Raw genomic sequence first — 22,396 nt, 5'->3', positions numbered from 1 at the left:
GAATTATTAGAGGATATTAACTTGTTAAACAATTACACTCAGAAGTGAAATTATTTTTAATTTATTTAATAAGATCCACAAATTCAAATCTGATAGCTTCCTTTAATATATTTGGGGATTTGAATCTGCCTTGTTAGGACAGTGTTTGTGTGTTCATACCTCCTGGGTGCGACTACTCTCTCCAGACTCCGTTAGCAGTTTGATCGGTGTGGATCGTTGAGATACAGTCCCCTCATCCTCACGGTCCTCCTCGGAGTCATCCTCTGATGTGCTAGATATGGCCTCCTCACTCGGGGGAGGAGGTGCGCTAGCTGCAGTCTTCCTCTGGAGAATCGTCTCCTCTTTACTGCTCTTGCTGTTGCCAAGATCCACACGCATGCACACAGATCAACGTATGTACAGTATAAACACATACAACTATCGTTCATGTATTGTACATTTTACAGTTTAGTCAAGCAGCAGAATCCCGATTATTTTTATCATGTCTAATGAGTCATCAGATCAGAAATGGCACCATGTTCTTCCACAACATCTCCCAGCAGAAATGTGACTAAACATGTAACTGAAACAGACTTCATGGTTCCCAAAGGCTGTACGAGTTTGAGCCCATGATCTCTGTATACAGAGGATTCTGCAAATGTTATCCCTGACCGCAATATTAGGAGGAGAACCTTGCAAAGCAAGCAAGAAAAAGCAGATATGAAGGATAAGAGTAATGAAACACAATTCTTATTCTCAGAAAAATGGCAACAGGTACACAGAGCAGCTTTTGGGGATGTAGATTAGCTTGTACAGGGAAAGCTATCTGAAGCACAGAACACAAATGGACTTCAATTGCATGCTTAAACATGTAGATTCTAATTTCTATTTCTACAGCAAATCAAAAATAAGCATTTCATATGTAAGGGTCTTGCTAATGTAGGGACAATGAAAAGCACATGAGGAATTGCATTATCCTATTTTTTTCCTGTGTGCATACATATTTATTTGGAAAATATATTAAAATATAAATGTTTTTTGAAACCAAAAAATAGGGGAAAAGTGTAACATTGCTTGTGGTTAAACAAAGCTGTGTGCATGAGGGCACAGTGACATCGGGCTGATTTATTTTTCATGTAATAAATAAAAAGCTACAACACAAAGGTTGATGTGTACATGGTAGTACTACACTCACCCCAGCACTGATTTTCCCGTTTCCTCTGGCTTGCGCACTGTGAACGGGTTTGGATCCGCTCCCACTGTTTTGGGCATAAATTCCCTTTATGATCAGAAAATAGCTATTAGTCGACATCCTGCATAACAACAACAGCTAATAAATTCAGAACACACTGTTTATCAGAGACATGTTTCACTACCAAAATCATTGCTTTTGTATGTGTATATCCACCTTGCAGAGTTGGTCATGGCAATGCAGAACGTGTCATCAAAGGAGGTAAGTTCATACGGTTTGAAGAATTCCGTGTAAATGTCAATACTCTCGTCCAACTGGTTCATTCTCTTCACTTTGACCTTATTCATATTTTCCTCACAGGGAACTGCATCCAAACAGGAACAGAAATAATATTAATATTTATAACAATTACAACCGCTACACCCACACACTTTCAACACAAAAATACACTATATCGCCAAAAGGATTTGCTCATTTGCCATCATACGCCTGTGAATTGAATAACATCCTATTCTTAATCCACAGGGTTTAATATGATATGACATCAGCCCACCCTTCTTCCACAAGGTTTTGGAGTGTGTTTATGGGAATTTTTTGCCATTCTTCCAGAAGCACATTAGTGGGGTCAAACACTAGTGTTGGATTAGAAGGCTTGGCTCGGATTCTCCACTCTAATTTATTCCAAAGGTGTTCTATTGGGTTTAGGCGAGACACCTCGAGTTCTTCAACACCTATCTTGCTAGTCAGTGTTTTAATCGACCTTGCTTTGTACTGTGATACACAGCTATCTTTGAACAGGAAGGGGTCATCCCCAAACTGTTCTCACAAAGTTGAGAGCATCAAATTTTCCAAAATGTCTTGGTTTGAAGCATTAAGAGTTTCCTTTCACTGGAACTAAGGGACTGAGCCCAATTCCTAAAAAACACAACCCCACATCATAATCCCCCCTCCATCAAAATTTTAACTTTGCACAAGGGAGTCACGCAGATCACGTTCTTGTGGCAACCACCAAACCCAGACTCCTCCATCAGATTAAAGAAGATTCATCACCCCAACGAACTTGGGACTTTCTGCACACATTATCATATTACCACTGGAATTCGACAAGCTCATGAGACCAACCCATTCTTTCACAAGCATTTGTAGAAGCAGAATGCATGCCTAGGTGCTTGATTTTTACACCTGTGGCTAGGGTTGTGCGATATGACCAAAATTTCATATCCTGATATAAGATATCTATCGTCCCGATAACGATATAAATCACAAAAATTTAACATTTTCTGTAAATTCTGTGAATCTCGGGCAGCTCGACTTGCGTGAAGCGTTTCCAGCTGGGCGTCGTGTACCTGGGTCGAGTGTTTTAACTGATGTGTGAAACAATATATTTTTAGACATAAGTTGTAACGGCCGCCGTTTTCCTTGTATTTATTACACAGCGTGCTGTGGGGAAAAGCCTGCTCTAACGTTTGAGTCTAAGGTTTATTTTTTAGCACCTGACGGCTCTTTTTTGCTTCTCATCCGTAAATACTCTGCATAGTGTGATTCAGTTTATTTTGAAAAGTCTCAACAGGATCTTGAGCTTTATTGTGAAAGGTTTATGTGGAAAACAAACAAGCGGACACGCAATGGTTTTATTGTTGCTAACGACAACGCATAAATACAGACACTTGTCCGTCTGTAGTGCGGTTATATAAAATATAAGAGAAAGAGAGAACTTTAAGAAATTAATATGGCGACTACAGTGACCATCAAAACGATGAAAAAAATATTGCAGTAAACAGTTTATTTTGCGACACCACGAAACAAAATGAAACGATAGACATTTTTATATCGTCATCCGATATATATCGTTGTATCGAACAGCCCTACCTGTGGCCATGAAAGTGTTTGGAAGACCTGATCTCAATGATTTGGCAATATAGTGTATATTTAAACAAGTCAGTTACAACATCAGTATAAGGTTTGTTGAATCCCTAGATTGGTCTGCAGAGTTATTTTGCATTTATTTTTTACCAACAATAATTGCAACCAAATACACAGTTCCTGCTAGGCTAAGGAATATGGTAAGCAATGACAGACAAAGCCATTGATGGTTGGTCGTTCAAATCAGTTTCATAAATAGTTCTGTTTCTTACAATTAAAACCATTAAATTCATTGACAATACCTTCATCATAGGGGACAGGAAGGTAGGACAGGACTCCCTCTGACCACCAGAGTGTATAGCTACAAACAAATAAAATACACAGCATTAAAATATTAAAACTTTTGAGAAGGTGAACACAACCTAAAGTCTGAATTAGTCTCTTCTGGGACTTAACCTACATTTGGAAAATTGGCCTGTCTGGACCACCTAGACTTTTATTCAATGTGAGCAATTTGAGCGAACGCTCTTATGATGATCTGGTTTAGCGTGCGATTTGCTTCTTACTCCTCTTTGAGAGGAAAAGCGCAAAGTGTGGAAGCTGAATTGAATTTAGCTGCAGCCATGCTAATTTCTTGGAATAATGACTGAGCTACTTTGGCCCATTGTGGCTACACAAATTCGTGGCCTGAAAAAGAAAATTGGGTCTGCTTTTACGTAAGCATGAAGACAGTATGAAGCAACCAAAGTGAATACACTCTCACACTTACGCGCATAAATAACAAGCACAAAATCACTCTGGGTCAAAACATGAAGTGAATTGCAGTCATTACTGGATCATGACTAGGACAGACCAATTGATAAACTGACATTGTGAAATTTGTAGGACATCAGCTTGAACAGACAACACCTGCATGAACAAACAACAGGTGATAGAGACATGTGTCATACGGACATGCTTATGTACTGCATGGTGGTTCTAAGAAGACACAAAACAAACAATCAACCACATAAACAGAAATACAAGGAAAAAAGATTATTGATATTTTCTTAGTATGTAGCCCTGTCTTATCATATATTCAATTATATTTAACAATATCTCACATAAAAGGATTTCAGATTTCACCGAAGCGATCGTAGACTCCCCAATAAAACGCATAACCTAACATTACCTCGAGACAAACTGACAGCAACGACTGTTATATTCTATCTTAAAGATCAGATTTGATCTTACAATAGAAATTATATCATATCCAGATACTACAGACATCAGTGCCAGTGTTAAATTACCACTAGGATAATTACAAGGAGAGTAATTACTGTGTTAAGACTGTTCTCCATGAGATCAGTGAGCATGGTCGTGGAGCAGCCAGATCCTCACATCTCAAAATATGCATTAAAAAATGGCAACGTATTTAAAATCTAATGGATATTTTTTACACACACACACACACACACACACACACACACACACACACACACACACACACACACACACACACACACACACACACACACACACACACACACACACACACACACACACACTTTCTTCAAGTCATTGATAGGATAAGCAATAAAACAGCTTTCAATGTCTTTCTCTGTGCTGTTAATGAGTATTTATATCAAACTGATCACCCTCTTAGGATTATCTTACAGCATATATACATTTTCCTCTTTGTAGGGGTTTTGGATTTCTGAATTTTGAGCATACCTCATTTAATGTTTGGGTTGCATCTCTTATAGGTTATTTCTCATAAGAAAGTACTGTGTAAGAGCTTCACAGGTGAAAGCTACAAAAATAAATAAATACAATTGGTCACTTTTTTGACAGTCAAAGTCTGAAGTCTGAAGCAACTACAATCTAATAGTAAAGTGTGTAGTTGCAAAACTGTGTTGTTTTTTCTCACTTTGCACTGATTTTTGCACATATGCTGTGGAAACATTAAAAATTTGTTCTTAATTTGCCTGTGTTTCCTCTGGATCTCCTTCCCTAAGTTTAGCATTCCTGTACTTTCAGAACCCACGCATAAGATACCAATTTGCACATAGACACAGGTATAAAAGCATAAAGCTCAACCCAGTAGGAAACATATAGCTGCATATAATTAAACTTTCAGGATCAAATTTTTGAAAATCTTGTCCAGCTCAAGAAAAAGCTGGACGTTTTGCACACTTGGATGTGCAAAAAGTGTGCAATCCCAATCCTATAAAAATCCACCAACATTTAAATGAACAACTTCAATATTGAAGACAGAGAAATAAAGTCTGTGTTCATGCAAAGCAAGCACAGTAATCTTTTGGTTGGTGTATTTAGGGTTATCTGTTACCTCCGTCTGTCTTGGGGGATGGCCATGGTGCTTGTATGATGCAGATAGAAGTCTGTGGGAAGCTCCCAAAGGTGTGGCTTAAACTCTGATGGCTGGTAAACTTGGAGGAACAAGTTGATTGCATCTTGTCTGTCAGCATCTGAAAGAGAGAGATGGAAACACGAATAGCTAAAAAAAACAAAAAAACCCAAAAACTGTAAAACAAACTGTAAAGGTTATGATGATATAACTGGTTCATCAAGAGACGTGATTATACACGATCTGAACTCTCTTAGGCAAACTTTCCTGTCATTTCTTTAAGTAGTCTTCAGAAATATTTATCCAGGGTTCTTGAAAGACATTCAAAGCTCCTCTCTTGCCAGAAGAGTTGCCAGTCATTTCCAATCCAGTTCTTGGGTAATTTGACATAGCTGAGCCTTTTCTTCCAATTTCTCTTACCTAGAAATAGCTTCTTGACAGCCAAACTTCCATAAAGACCGTTTCTGATGACATTTCAGTGAACAGTAGATAGACAGACTGAACTCATCCTCAACTGGTCTAGGTAGCCATTGGTTGCTTTTTCAAAATGACTGAAAAAGCAGCCAATGGCAAAAGATAAACCTTGAAAGTCTTCGAAGCCTGGAAAACTACTGATGTAGATGACTTAAAAAAATATACTGCTTGAAAAAAAAAGTCTTGAAGTTACTAATGCCCAGAGATGCTCAGGAAGAGGAAAGCCAAATAATGTGCATACTTTAAATTGAATCTTTTTAATCATGTACCATTTTATATATTTAAACTTTTGAGTTTTGTGTCAACAGTGCCTTGTTTAAAAAAAAAACAAAAGAACAAGAAAAAAATGTTAGTTTATAAATTACTGTGGTTCCTAATGCAGGAGAGTACAGTTCAAAAGTGAATGTGAAGCAAACTTAAGCCTCCTTTACCATGATGGCAAACTACACCAGCTCTTCACTGTGAGCAGCATTGAAAAGATTTAAGTTAATGAATCAACATCTAAGTAACGCTGACTTGTACATACATCATAGCAGTAAAAACTCTTGTAACAACTGCACTACAGCATTTTGGCTATGAGTGTGTGCTTAGATAATCTCTGTGAGTGTTTGTGTGCTCAGCATGTGGCACGTGCTTTGTACATTTGTCTGGTTTAGTGCCATTTAATTCACCCTCCCTAACTACAGCACGAAGCCACGTGCATGCTGCCCCAACAGTCACGTTAGGTAATTAGAAACTAAACTGGGTTTTATTACAGCCCACCACCAAGACTGTTCTCCAATTACGTTTTTTTCTCTGAGATTTATCTCGTGTATCACACATGATACGAGTTACTGGTGATCTTTGAAAATAATATACACGTGCAACCATTATCAATGAAAGGAAGGAGGAATATAATTTGACATCATGTCTGTTAATTGTCTTAATAAGCATATGAGGTCACACTGCATCTACCAATTAAAAGGCTGCACAGGATATGGAAGCTTACACTACATGGTTCTGTGTATAAAATTGATCTGTGATTCAAGGGGAAGCTGTTACAGTGCTTGACTATGATATAAAATTATATGTCATTTACCTCATAGGAAGTAGCATTTTATAATTTTATTCTACTGTATTTATTTTAATTCCCCATATACATAATAAAAATATATACAACATACATATGCACATATGAGTGCCATTAATAGGAGAACTTATTATGGAAGGATTATGGTTTTAACATTTACCGGGTGTTCTTTTTTTAGAAATTACTGAGCAACACAAGGGTGGAATTACCCTTTTCCAATTTTGCAGAAACTAGTCTAAAAGGGCATGGAAAACATGACCACGGAAAACATGACCACGGGAAAATCTGTGAAAATGGTTGTGCCCTTGTAAAGGGTCAAGCTGACAGAACAAACCAGCCAGTGCTCAGACTACAAAGCATTTAGGCTAATTTGTCCTTATATAGTCTTCTTAAGTGGCAACAAGTAGTTAATCATATTACCTGATTCAGGTCATGGGATTGTTCAATTTGCAGTTCATGAATCCCGTTCGAGTGTGATGGTCTCTGGCTGTCTGTGCTGCTGGATTATATGGGCTTCTTTTTAAAAATTCTTAATACACGCTACTCTCAGCAACAAACTACTGATTGAATTTCTCAAAACTAAATCAAGAGCAAAGCACCACAAACAAGGTCGATGTTGTAGGTCAAGTAGTGCAGTTCTGTTAATCAAGGTTTAAGACACAGTACACAGTCTTCTTCTTCACTCCTGGAACACTCGCTGGTGTACTGTGAAAACACCTTTGTAAACCCATTAAGATTTCTAGATACACTGATTGTAACCACGCACTAGGGTGTCATTTAAAATGATTAAAAATCTAAATTGCGGACATTGCAAAGCCACTTTTATCAGTAACTGCTGGGTAATTATGTCATGTCTACAAATTGGCTGCAATCAAAAAAATATCTGCAATTAACAATATTAAAAATCTCATCTGCAGTCATGCGCAGAAAAAAGGGGTTTAGCAAAGGTAAATGTGAAGTAACTGCCTTTTTTTTTCCTGAGGAATTTTGACCCACCTCTCTTTACCATGTTCCCACAGTTCATTGAGCTTTGCAGGCATTTATTTGTGTGCAGGTCTCTCAAGGTCTTGTCCCAGCATTTCAGCAGCGCTGATGTTCTGGACTGACACCTTGTTGCTGCAGTCTTTTAGCTACTGAATTGTATATTTGAAGCTGATCATTATCCTGTTGCATGTCCCAATTTTAGCCAAGCTTTAGCTGTCAGACAGATGTCCTCATATATGACTCTAGAATAGCTTAGTATGCAAAGGAGTTCATGTTTGGCTCAATGACTGTAAGGTGCCTCGGTCCTGCTGCTGCAAAACAGACCCAAATCTTCTCGCATCCACCATTGTGCTGACAGTTGGTATGAGGTGTTTGGGGCGACCGTGGCTCAGGGGGTTGGGAATTGCATCTGTAACCGGAGGGTCGCCGGTTCGATCCCTGGGCTCTCTGTCCTAGTCATTGTGTCCTTGGGCAAGACACTTTACCCTACTTGCCTACTGGTGTTGGCCAGAGGGGCCGATGGCGCGATATGGCAGCCTCGCTTCTGTCAGTCTGCCCCAGGGCAGCTGTGGCTACAAACGGTAGCTTGCTTCCACCAGTGTATGAATGTGAGAGTGAATGAATAGTGGTATTGTAAAGCGCTTTGGGTGCCTTGAAAAGCGCTATATAAATCCAATCCATTATTATTATTATTATTATTTAGATTTTGCCAAACATGGCATTATGGTCTCGTCTGTCCAAAACACATTGTTCCAAAAGTCTTGTGATTGGTGCAGATGCAACTTTGCAAACATAAGCCATTTTTGTTTTTTAGAGAAACAATACTTTTCCCCGACAACCCTTTCAAACAAGCCATGCCTGTTCATTTTCTTTTGAATTGAGATGTCATGAACTTTGATATTTAACATGCTAACATATGGCTTTACAGTCACCAATTCTTTGACTTGGTGCAGTTTCTCTGAGTCACACAGTCGCACAGTCTGGCTTAAAAGTGAATTTGTTAAGTTGTCTGTTGCTGGGAAGATTGGCAACTATCTTGAGTGATTTTCACTTGTGACCAAACTTTCTCACAAAACGTTTTGTGAGCCGATTCACATTTGTCCTATGTTCTGTTCAAGTAAAGGCAGAAATGTTTGCTTATATGTAATTATAGAGTGTCGTTTTCTTCATACTTCACATGAGTGTAAACTATACATGCATGCACAGGTTGAGCCCATTTCTATGGAAACCTGGAACATAACTAAGGGTAGATTCTGTTTAATATGGAGCATAGCTGAGGATAGAAGGAACTAGCGTAGAACACACCTGAGAAAGCATTGCTGTAGTACCGTGACAGCGTTTGCATGATATCTTTGGAGTGCTGTGTCCAGGGTGCAATCTTGCGGTAAGTCTTGACCCTGTGCACGAGCTGAGAGCCCCCGTACTGCAGTGACAGAGTGTCTCCATGGTCTTCATACAACTCCTCAAACAACCTGAACAGCACAAAAGAAAAAATGTCATCAATTCGCAAGGGCAAATAAAACTGTGATTCATTTATTATTTTGGTGATGTGGACTTTTGGAGGATTATTTTTTGGGAAAAAAAAGGTGTTAAAAAAAAAAAGTAATTAAAAATACCTCAACTGATTGGGTCTGTATTTTGTGCTTGTTTCTTTGTATGTGTGCAACAGTGATTAACTACTAGAGAGTTATGAGTCATATTAAGTGGTGTTAATGTGCTGTTCTAACAGCTTTCACGTTGCTTGTAAGAACGCTTCAGTTCAAGCATGTGACAGATTCTTGTTCTCCTTGATGCACTGACTGTAGCTCATGCTGTGTTCAGATGGAAAAAACTGAGCTTTAAGTGGCAGTTTCAAGTAAAAGTAGACAGAGACACACACTACTGACTAATGTTTGCGAATACTGAATTTAGAGCAGCAAACTTTGGAATAAAAGGTTGGAATAACTGCGTCTGCCAAAAGGATTCCAAATAAATGAAAAAGATAAAGTTTAGCATGGATTAGATTTTCAGGCAATTATATGAACTTTACCTCACGCAGTCAGTATCAAACTGGAGCTTGGGCTTGTCAATCATTCCCAGTGCGTAAAGCTGATAAGCCAGAGCGCACTTGCCCACCATGAACTGGGCAGTATTGGTCCGGTCAAGACAATCCACACAGTTGGTCCGCAACACACCAGTCTACACATCAAGCAACAAGAGGAAAACAGCTGACTTTATAAACTACAGCCTATTAACTCAGTAGTAGTAATCATTATGATGATGACAAACAGGCAAGCCTTTTTAAAAAAGACTAAATTTTTACAATTGTGTGCAAAAAGCTGCAAAAGACCTACCTGCAGTCGCCCAGTGGATGTTATTTGTCCACCTACATCTCCCCACCTGTAAAAATGTTACTTAATTTACTGAAGTCAATAAGCAAACGGAAACAAACCGAACACATACATCACAATACTATTCTTCTGCAAGAACATTTTCTAATTTATTCCGGCTTCAGTATGATGAAACTGCGATGATAACTGTCATCACAGTGACTGTCACCATTACGAGAATGAACATAATGGAATGGGTGCAGACACAGCAAAGGCACCCTGACACAATGCACCCCCATCAGGAGTGCAAGTACAGAAGAAAATGTTCAGCAGACAAATTCTAATACCCAGAGATGAAAAGTGGAACTCATGTTCACATTTACACTGCTGTAGTACTTTCTGTGCAAAACCAAGCAAAGTTATACTGACCCCTAGAAAAAAAAAGTTACAGTATGTTTAAAATTTAGAAAAAAAGAGATTAATTCTTGGTTATTTTGTTAACGTGAAGTCAGAAAGAGGCAAACAACCAGAGTGCTAGTTGCTAATAGTTTTTTTTTTGTTACATGAATGTTAATAAACAGGACACCAATTTACTGATTAGTGAACTTGTTAGTAGGTACATATTGTGTTACTTGGGGCCAAGCTGAACCATCCAGTAGCTGGCCGTTGCTTTACACTTCACTGTGTAGACCTTGCTAGTACCAGTTTAGACCCTCTTTTGCTTTCAGAACTGCCTTAATTCTTCATGGTTTCATAGATTCAACAGGGTCATGGAAACATTCCTCAGAGATTTTGGTCAATATTGACACGATAGCATCACATTGCTGCAGATCTGTCTGGGGCATATCCATGATGCAAATCTCCCACCACCAGTGTTGGGAAGGTTACTTTTAAAATGTATTCCACTACAGATTACAGAATACAAGCCCCAAAATGTAACGTATGAGAGTAACGTATTCTGAATACAATGGATTACTTTATATATTATCAAGCTTTTTACAACTACATGAATGTACTATTGCTGTGTGATTTATTACTATTACTGAAGGCTACACGCCATACCAGTACCAACTAGATTTTTAAATCTTAATATAAAATGAGTAACCGTAGGGTGGACATTAGGTAAGGCTGCACTTTTTGCAGCGAAAACTATTCGGCGTGTATATAAAGCAGGTCTGTGTCTCCGAACCGTAGTAAATGGACCTCTGGCTAATACGTCAGGTTCCGCGTCAGGCTCGTAACCGATAACTAGTTTTACTTTGTTGTCTGGGTCAACTCTGCTAACGAGAGACAGAGAGAGGCGTTGAAAGGCTGCTCCAACAGAACGTCTTGTTTTGGAGGAAAACACGAACACAGTGTACAGTCGAGTCTTAATAGCTTACTTACAACTGGGCTACACTGCCCATGAGGCTACATTCTTTAGGGTTATGCCTGTAGCACTCTGCCTATTGCCTTCATATTAAATAATTTTTGAACAATAATTAAAAAAACATATTTTGTCACGTCATTATGTGGGCTGCAAGTAGAGGTGACATGGGCCGCGAGATTGAGACACAGGCATTAGAGCCTCTTAATGCGTTTTGTTTGGGTTTCCAGTGTTGTGCCAAAAAGTGATTTCCAATGTTTCCGTCTGTTTTTTATGTGTAATACCATTACGTATGTTGCTAAATAGACTTCGGTGAACAGGTATTGCAAAGGGGTTAAATACACAATTTAAAAAAAATTACCTGTTTCTCAATTATCTTTGTAGCTGTGTTATTGTACTTAATTATAATCAATCAGCTTCCTTTTGTCCACTTAAAATATGTTTTCAGAACTATTTTTGCATTTGTTGCAATTTCAGCTGTCCTCTTGGCCAGAATACTCTTAAAAGAGACATTTTTTAAAGCAAACAAGAATTTTTTTTAACTCCATAAATAAAGGACACATAAAAGTCACTGCCAAAAAGTGATTGCGGCTTCTACCTTCTTACAGGAATGTTGTTTGTTGGTCAAGATGACTGGATATAATTCATGAGGGATATATTTGACATATGTTTCACATATCGTAGATCAACAAGTTATTTATAGCAGTTTAAATACAACCAATCAGTTTTTGGCAAATGCCAGAAATCAGTTTTTGGCAGACAATCACTTTTTGGTACAAAACCGGCCATGCGTGGAATTACCAAAAATAGAGAGGGGACAGCCTAACATATGAAACAGGAAAAGACTGCCGTGTAATCCCTTTATTTTAACAAAGTAACTGTATTTTCCTTATTCCATTTAAATTCTCTACCACTCTCATTCAACACTTTCTTTTTAAAAGGGAAAAACAGCAAATAAAGAAAATCACCCTTTGACGAAAGGCAGACTAAATTGTACAAAAGCAAGCAGAAATCAATCAATGCAAAGAAACCCCAGTAATTCTGAATTTCTCCTTGTGAGCTGTGGATATTTAAGAGGAAGTTTTAAAACACATTTTATCATCTCTGAATAAACTCCGTGACCCACTTTAAAATCAATCAGCAGGTGTAGCTAAAGTATGCATCAAAGTACAAAGTCTGAATGCAGCGAGATGGAAACTTCAGACAAACGTGTAAATGATCAGAACAAGGCAGCGTTATCAAGACTTTGTAAATATCTTCATTATCCATGACCCAATTCCTGCATGTGATGAATGCTACAGGTGTCATACCTGATTGCACAAACAAACAAAACACCTACCAGTGTATGTGTGTGCGTGCATGTGTGTAGTTGGGAGCATGTGGCTGAGCGTATGAGTCCTTAAAGCAAAGAAAGTGTGATAGCTTACGTAATGCAAAAGAAAGGGTAATAAATATGTGCTCTGGCATGGTCGTTGTGTTATGTAACAGAATGCTAATGCTGAGTAAAAGCGATTAAATCATCCAGACAGTAGAAGAGCCAGGCACTATGTACATGGATGGCAATCTACTCAGCTCATTAGCAGAAATTTCAATGTAATACAACTGCCATCAGGCATAATTTCCATTAAGAATTCATATGTGGAAAGTTTCAAAATCAAGCAAGTGTCGATAAGTGTGATCATGAATATGGAAAATGACAAAACCTTAAATTTACAAAATTTGTGGAAAACATCCGATATATAAATCTAAAAAAAGACACTATTGCGGTTTAGTTTTCTGTAACCCGGTCATATTCAGATTCATTAAGCAGCTTCCATTTTACTTATTAGTTTGCTTCAAATAAAACTGAAACAGTAACAGATGTGTTTGTTTTGCACATGGGGCTGACTGAAAGTTTTAATTCTTGTCCAGCAGTGTGTGTTTCGGCCTTCTCTGTTTTAAAGGGGCAGAAAAAGAAGCAATCGAATGGGATTTAAAAAAAAAAAAAAAGAAAAAGTCTCACCTTTCATCTGGTCTGAGAGTGTGACAGTAGAAGTCAGAGCGATTAATGAAGAAACCCGTTCGCTTGACCACGTTCTCTGCTATCATACTCAGACGGTCGAGAACATTGCACAACTTGCTGGGACAGAAAGAGAAAGATTGGAAATGTCATTTTAACTCGCTGAAGAATAAATCATTTTAAAAAATGGATGTGCCTGTAGAAGCTCATTCATCAAATTTTATATCCAAGTCCCTAGACTTTAACATCTCTATTCTTTGCTCCCAAAAGGGCTCAGGTTAAAATGTCAAGATCTCATATGAGTGTATCAGAAACAATGAGAAGGTCTGGAAATGAATAATGTCAGTATTTTAATCCAGAGAAGTTTCAGAGTATCCCAGATAGCTGCTTTGAGCTCTCTTTAACACGTCTGTCCGGACCTTCCCAAAATTCCTCTACAACAATGTGAGAGGAATTTCAAGCAGTTCTAAGAGAATTATAAAGTCACATAGAAAATGTTTACTTCAAGTTATTGCTGCTAAATATTGGTTATACAAGCTACTAAAGCCCAGGATGTACTTAGTTTTTCACAGTGACTCTGATTTTCCTGATATACCACTTTCACAGGAATGAGGTGGACATGGGGGTCACAGTGATTTTGTTATTTGAGTGCTTACAGGCATACAAACTTGTCCAAAGGTTCAATTTTCTCTTTATGTAATGTGCTTACGTCACACCATGATATTTTTCCCCTCTTTCAAAGTGAGCTTCTTATTTTGATGGTAAAAACACAATAAACCTGCACCTTAAAGATATTCTGTGCACTAGTATTTGTCAATACCTCTTGGTGTATCGGGCCATGTCCCAAGCGATATAGTCTATGCAATGGGAGGGAGGGAGGAACTGATTCAAGTTGACCACAGCACGGAACAGCTCCTCACTCAGAATCTTCTCGTGTTTCCTTTTTTCACGCTTCTGTAGCACAACAAAGAGATGTACACATGTATGTGTGATTCTATCAAACGTCAACTTAAGTGTTACATTATGGGGAGCTTGATGTACAGTCACAACAGTATCTGAGTTCTTTGAAAGGTTTCCATTAGGGCTGTAGTCAGACATGTAACAGATTCTGTGTTTTCCTTTGAAGTATTAATCAACATCCGTTCATGTCTTTTACACAGTGACCTCAGAGAACACAAAGCTGCAAGATGCAATTTACAGGTATCGAGCAGAGTAGAATATATGTAATAGAAACCACATGATGCAGGCCAAGGACATCCCAGCCTACTAAAATCAACCTAAAAATGAAAATTAAATGTGAAAAAACATTTTAATTAAACAAAAACAAAAACACGACTTTCACAAGGAAAATAAATAATCAGAAAAAAAGGGGGGTTATGTTTTGTGTGTAAAATATTAAAACGAGCGGTCCACACACGCACACGGGTACTTAAATATAAATATAGGATATACCTCTGGCACTAATTGGTATCAATTTGAAAGTCCTAAATTGCTTTGTTCACGAATGATCCCATTCACAAACTTGGGTGTCCACGTCGCCTGACCTCTCACCTGCCTGGCGGGGTGATGATACCCCATGAGCCTTTTATGGCTGAGGGGCAAAAAAAAAAAAACAGTAAAACATTTAGAAATTTTGTCCAAAGTAATATTTAAAACATCTTTCTCCTGCCTTTTACTTCAGTTATGCCTGCACAAACTTACAAAACTTTGTGGCCTTAAGAACTGTTGGTCAACATCTAGCAACCAACCAGATTGGTTTCCAAGCTCACTAAGAAAAAAAATGATGGGCAACAACATCAAACTGCAAAATACAGCAAATTTGATGGTGTAAAATTTAAAAGTACCTTTGGCGAGCAAACATGGTGCAACAATATTACAGTGATTATAAATCTTGCCTCTAATTTTGTCGTAATCAGTAAGTGAAAAAAAAAAAAAAAAAACAGAAAAAAAAAATCGAAGGAATTATTCTTTGTCAACTAAAATGCATGAACTCATAATCCTTCTGTGTGATCTGCAGTCACACTATCCATTAAGCTATTTCCACATGAACTCCACTGTAGCTTTATGACTGATCACCCAGGGTGATAATCAGCTTGGACGCATCATTTAGCAGCTCACATCGCCATTCAAACATCCAGCAGTGGCACCACAGCAACCAGTCAAATTACCAGCACATTTCCTCGACCATTCAGCAGAGCGTGTCATACAGGCAGACACGTATACACGCTCGGTCACACTTTCTGAGCACAGATGAGATGCTACAAGTACAGTACACGTGAACAAACACTCAGAACAGCAGACTTGTATTGTTCACAGGTATAAACAAGCTTTAATAAAAGGCCACAATAATGTTGAGGTGCAAAAGTGCAGTCGCAGATCACGAATGATAACATAAAACAGTCACACATGCACACTGACGTATGGGAGTGGGCTTTTCAGTGACGTATTAGTGACGTTAATGAAAACTGTAATAATATGGGTGTATATTTTACCACAATGGTTTAATGGGTTTCATGTTTTTCTGTAAGGTTACAATCCAAATTATATATCTAAGGGTACAGCGTACAAGGTATCCTGAACAAGTCATTCACATGCTTTACCATGTGTGCCTTTACGCCTCCTTTCTTACATGCTGGGATGCATGCATTAGCCCTTGCCAAAATGATGCACATATAAAAGAGTTTGAAGGGCCAGCATGGCCCATGCCACCTCCATTAAGGGATAGATGGCAGTGGGTTTTATGGTTAAATGCCATTTCCTTCCTCTTTCTGTCTCTCTTGGATAATCTGGAGGGGGGTATTTTGTTAGCAGGGGATCCCCTGCTTTGCTCCCCGCAGTCTGCAAATTTCACATGGCTGTGGCTTGTGCACACCTCTGAGCTCTGTGATTCGTTCCTCATCTCACAGTTCCCCTTGTGAGTGACAACGTGAGCTGGAGACCCAATCTACGGAGTATATGGCCATGTGCCCAACATAAAGTAACTGTGATGCACACAAGGATACATCTGCAGCATGAAGCAAGATAAAGCATTTTATAATCTTCATAATTTATAATAAAACATAATAATCTTGCTTTTTTTTCTTTTTTTTTAAAACTGACAGCAGTTTAAATGAATTATGTTAATTTTTCAGCAGAATAATATGGAAGGCATAATGTGGTGAAAGCTAGGTGTGTCTTATCAAATGTGCTTGTGCGTGTTGGTATGCTTGTGTTTCCAGAACAATGCAGAAGCAGATCAATATTCAAGGCAGCTTTTCAACTGCTTGTAATCAGCAAGCACTCAGAAAGTCTCCTGTGACTAAACGGCTCCACAGCAACACCTAACGCACCAATATCAACAGAATGCTTGACAAATTACAGTCGTGCCCTGCACTATAATTTTAAATAGCTACCTCTTGAGTGATCACACAAGAAAGTTATATTTGATCTAAAGATATGCCTGATGCATATATAATCCTTAGCCATTTTTAACTCTTTCAGTTTTAATAAAAGTGCTGTACCGAGAGTATTGGCAGGGACTAGAAAGAGAGGCCACATTTCTCCCACGTTAGCTTCTCTTCATTGGCTTATCTAATTTAAAATCCTTCTCCTCACTTACAAGGTCTTCAATAACCAGGTGGCATTTTATCTTAAAGGCCTCCTAGTACCATATCACCACAATAGAGCACTTTGCTGTCAGACTGTGGGCTTGCTCATGGGGAGGGATTGTTAAGGTTTTCTCTGTATTATTTTAAGCTGTTTACCGTACAATATAACGTGCCTTGAATTGACTGTTTTTGTGAATTGGGCTTATGTAAATAAAACAGATTTTACTGACTTTATTGAACTGAAATTTGATATACAGAAAATAAAATGTAGATAAATTAGCAGAAGACAACATGAGCTGTGTATTTACGTATTTCCCTTTATTGCATTGTTTCTCTGAAAGCATTGTGTTGCAGATGTGCCCTAAAGTGCTAATTAACTGTAGCACTGGAAAAATTTAACCGTGAACTCTCTAGCCCTAGAATGGATTCACAGGTACATTCAAATCTGCTATTAATTTAATCACTAAGACGTTCGAAGTCTGCATACTTGCATAACTGTGTGGAGATGTGATTTTATTTATATCACAAGAATTTATGTAAATAGTAAATAGCTTGTAAGTGATTTTATTACTTAATGACTGTATTTTTGTGTCATTAAACACATTTTGGAATACTTATTTCAGCACCTCCCTACCTTGACCAAGTTGAGGATGATGATGGGTGAGCCAAACCGCTGTAGCATCTGGTCAAAATGGAGGCCAGCTACATAGGCGTATGGGTCAGCTTGGTCCACTGCAAAATTAGACAGAAAAAATATTTTAATGGTTAAATATTTAAGGGTCCTCACAAGAATATAACACAACTTTATTGACCTCAATATAAATTATTTTTCAAAACAATATTGCATATTGTCACAGCTGAGGTAAAAGTAGCAACAACACTGAGAGACCTACATCACCACCACCACCAAAGATCACTACAGTGGAACACTTGGTCTAGCTGCTATGAAAAAGAAGTTATCTGAGTCACTTGACTAAATGCTTAAATTCTTATCCATCACACATCACTATGATAGAGCCATCCGCTGTGTTGTGCCTGCATGACTGAGCATGCGTCAAGGCATGACATGACAAAGAGATCTGATAATAGAGATCTGATTAGGGCTGTGCGATATGAACAAAACACTCGACTTGCGTGAAGTGTTTCCAGCTGCGCGTCATGTACCTGGAGTCGAGTGTTTTAACAGATGCATGAAACTATACATTTTTAGACATAAGTTTTTAGCACCTGGCGGCTCTTTTTTACTTCTCATCCGTAAATAATCTGCTCTTTCACGTGACTCAGTTTATTTTGAAAAGTCTCAACAGGATCTTGAGCTTTATTGTGAAAGGTTTATGTGGAACATAAACAAGCGGACACGCGATGGTGTTACCATCGTTGTTGCTAACCACAACGCATAAAAACAGGCGCTTGTCCGTCTGTAGTGTGGTTATATTAAATATAAGAAAAAGAGAGAACTTTAAGAAATTAATATAGCCACTACAGTGACCATCAAAACGATGAAAAAATATTACCGTAAACAGTTTATTTTGCAACACCGCGAAACAAACGATAGCGTAAAATGAAACAATGGACGTTTTTATATCGTCATCCGATGTATATCGTTATATTGAGCAGCCCTAGATCTGATGATAACTTTAAAATAATTTTACTAAGACGTATTCCTGATATAGAGAGCAATACCTCTATCGAACCCTGGCATTACATCATGGAGTAAATCCAGGATTTACAAGAAGGGATACAAACAATTTAGACCAAGCCCAATTCATGTGTTTTTAAAAATATTTCTGCTACATAAAGGGCTTAAGAAATGTATTAGATCAGCACCCAATGTTTGTTTTATGTCACAACCATAAATTAACAGTACTGGTAGTTACCAAAATCATCTTTAATGTTTGTAACTGTTAATACACCTTTGTGTGAAAGCTCTTTAATTGAAATTATACTTTTCATGTCAAAATTTAAATATTGTTGTTATCCATTAATTTCCAAATTAACTGGTTTACAATTAAAAAACAGAAAACAATAAAGCACATAATTATTTTTTTGATTAAAATGTAAAAGTACTTGATTGGATTTCACTCCAATGTTTATGTAGTCTTATTTGTAATAAAACAAGTATTCTTAACATTTTTTGTATCTATACTTTTCTTTTTGAGTTTAAAACTTTTCCACGTGACTATTTTAACAGACGACCTTTAACACCGCACTGAACCTTTGCATTTTCATTTTTCTATTAAATGTTCCTTTTAAAAAGCACATTTACAGCTTCTACTTGCCACTAATGCTCAACCCCACACCTGCACACGTTGCCAAATTGGACTAGTGCGGCTGCCAGAAAGGAGACTTAAGAAAATAGGTCAGATCGTGCTGCAGTTCATCCCACAGAGCTGCTTGTGTGTCAGAACTGATAAATTAAATGTCACCTTTTTCAGCTTCTCCCCAAAACCATTTAATCGTCATGTTTTCCACTGCTCACACCTCAAAGGATGATAGTTTATGTAAAGCGCTTGTGCACCTTGGGAGGGGAGTTTGGATAATGACATTGGTGACTTTCCTTCAGCGGTCAACTAAGGTCATCTCCTAAAGGATTCAATTATGCAATAATGAGTCTTGACATATCAGAGATGGGGCAAGGAGAGATGCATTGTGTAATATAGACGCTCTCTACTCTGCATGCACTCAGTCCAGTATGTCTCTTAGCTACGTTGTTGACCTAGATTCAGCTACGACAATGGGCTTGGATATTTGTGATCCCTTTAAAATTTCAGCAGAAAAACAGAAAAAAATATCAACTGATTTCCACATAGGTCCTAAAAGTAAGTAAAAAGAACCCAACTAAACATATGTGACAAAAATGTCACATGTTGGTCATTTATTTATTAAGGAGATTGAGCCAATACCCAAAAGTGCATTTTAAGCTCTTCAGACCACTTCAAGTATTCCAAGATTTGTTCTGTTTTTGATTAGAGCCAAGTCAATTTGATGCCCTAGGTAAAATTTAGATTATGGTCCAATCAATAAATGTGTGTATCAGCCTACCACAGAGAACATATTTGTTTTGACCAACATAAGTGACCTGGAGACGGACAGTTATTTAATATGAAAGGTTCCACAATAATAATAACCTATATTATTAAATAGAAACAAATAAAACTGATTTTTGAGTTTCATTTGTTGTACCATCAATGAAAGCAAGCTATACTGGCACACCAATAATTTATTTAAATATAATTTTTCTATAAACATTTATGCACCAGTGAAGATGTCTTTCTCTCCAGTCAACAACAAAGCAACATTTTCCTCGTATTAAACATGGGCTAATGTGAGCAGGACAGCTTTTTAGTTTCACCTAACTCAAAATTAGGAAGGCTCAGGAAGCACAAAGATGTGAAATGTACAAAAATAAAGTCCAGCTGGAACGAATAATGAATAATTTAGTGATTTTAATTTTAAAATTGATCTTAAAGTGTTTTTAATTATTAAAAATGAAATCCCCAGTAATAGTAGACCTATTGGGAACAGGATTAAAGACTCAACAAACTAAACTACTAGTTTGCGTCAACCACTTAATTAGATGGCATATTACTTCTCCTCAGTGGAGGCAAAAATATGATGGAGGGGAAAAAGTATGCCATGCACTGAGAAAACTGTTAACACACGTAAACAGGTCAAATGTTAAACTGATGGTGGAAGGGTTGGGGAAACATTTAGGAAATGTCAGATAAGGACCGTTTTGAAGGATCAAAGTGGAAGCAGGACGATGAGGGAAGATGACACACGGAGAGATCTTAGGAACATGCTCAGTGTCTATCTTTCACAGGTAAATGTCACCTGAGGATGAATTAAAGGGCAAACCAAACGAAAAAAAGATTACAATCTAATACAGGCATTGTACACATGCAAACACCAGTCTATTCCTGTGTGTACACCCCCACACACAGTCTCGGTACCTAATCACCTCCCTCTGGCCACGGCTTTGTGTTTTTATCCTGCTTATAATGAAATAGGACGGATACAAAGCTGAAGCCAAAAGGGGCCATCCTGCCTTCACAGTCTTATTTTTTTTTTAATCTTTTGCCAATAGTTGAAAGGAATGGCCTCAGTATACTCTACATATATTCTCTTATTTTAATGTAGCTTTTCTTCGATGACTTATTTCTTCTGAAGTATCAAAAGACAAAAATAATACATATACAGTTCACCACATGTTACATATTTCAGCCTACAACAAAAGCTGCTGATGCTGAAGTGTAAAGAAGAAGTCTTACATCGAATTGGAGGTTTTGGCATCATGGTGGAAATGTCCTGGGACCAGTAGAGTGGGACGGAGCCTCGCACCTGGACATATGAGGAGTAACTCCCTGCTGTGAAAGACATAACTGAGGCATCATGGACGACCTGTTCAGTCTCTACCTCATTAGCCACATCCCCCTGAAAAAAAACAAAATAAAACAAAAAATGAGAAAAGCAAAAAAGAAATGATAAACTTTGGCATGATTGGGAAACCCAAGAACATGTCTTTAGAGAACATAAAACAATTATTATAATACAATTATATAAATCTAAATTCTTTATGTAGTCTACAGGAGTGGTTCTTCAGGCTTGTTGAAGAACATTCAGAGCTATTCTTTGGGTGTTCGCTGTTTTTTGCTCTGTAAGGATGATCTCACATTACTTCAGTAACGTTAAGGTCCGGGCACTGGGACTATCCGGGATGTTTTTCTGCCCAGGTATGTTTTCACTGCATTAGCAGTGTGTTTGGGATCATTGTCATGCTAGAAAAATGAAGCCGTTGCCAATCAGATACTTTCCAGATGGTATTGCATGATGGATCCAAATAACATAGCACTTTTCTGTGTTCATAATTCCATCAATTTTGACATGATGACTATAATGCAGCACTAAAACCACCTCTCCTGTGTTTTATAGATGGCTGTAGACAGTCACTGCTATACTGAAGAATGGACAGAAAAACTTTGCATGAACTTCAGAAAGCTTGAAGAGCTTTTGCTCAAGATAAATGTAAAAATTACGATGCCATCGCCTTGTGAACCAATGAGGGGAGGCTCAAAGCTTTACACAGTGCTGTAGTTTATCATAAGATATCAAAGTGTTTCTTCACCTTTCACATGGCAAACATTTCAAAACTGAACGTACAACTTACGTGTATATATTATATAAACACTCCCACTGCACTTTATGTATGTATATGTACATATGAAAA

At 37.9% G+C, this 22,396-nt stretch overlaps 1 protein-coding gene across 2 annotated transcripts in view; it reads right to left on the bottom strand.

Annotated features, from left to right (window-relative positions):
* fig4a (FIG4 phosphoinositide 5-phosphatase a) overlaps window positions 1-22,396 on the bottom strand; it is a 56,338-nt gene that overhangs the window by 19,871 nt on the left and 14,071 nt on the right. For both annotated transcript variants that reach the window (XM_004541766.5, XM_004541765.4), the window contains exons 10-21: window positions 21,441-21,603; window positions 17,804-17,901; window positions 14,403-14,536; window positions 13,586-13,702; window positions 10,242-10,287; window positions 9,938-10,086; window positions 9,214-9,380; window positions 5,364-5,502; window positions 3,337-3,395; window positions 1,388-1,535; window positions 1,175-1,258; window positions 160-355 (exon numbers count right to left, since the gene is read on the bottom strand). In XM_004541766.5, the coding sequence (XP_004541823.2) occupies window positions 160-355; window positions 1,175-1,258; window positions 1,388-1,535; window positions 3,337-3,395; window positions 5,364-5,502; window positions 9,214-9,380; window positions 9,938-10,086; window positions 10,242-10,287; window positions 13,586-13,702; window positions 14,403-14,536; window positions 17,804-17,901; window positions 21,441-21,603 (1,500 nt within the window). The remainder of the gene's footprint in view (window positions 1-159; window positions 356-1,174; window positions 1,259-1,387; window positions 1,536-3,336; window positions 3,396-5,363; window positions 5,503-9,213; window positions 9,381-9,937; window positions 10,087-10,241; window positions 10,288-13,585; window positions 13,703-14,402; window positions 14,537-17,803; window positions 17,902-21,440; window positions 21,604-22,396) is intronic.

This window comes from Maylandia zebra, linkage group LG15 (assembly GCF_041146795.1).
Source record: "Maylandia zebra isolate NMK-2024a linkage group LG15, Mzebra_GT3a, whole genome shotgun sequence".
In the NCBI taxonomy this organism is placed as follows: Eukaryota; Metazoa; Chordata; class Actinopteri; order Cichliformes; family Cichlidae; genus Maylandia; species Maylandia zebra.
Note: the sequence above shows the minus strand (reverse complement) of the source record. Positions and strands in the feature narration are given on the sequence as shown.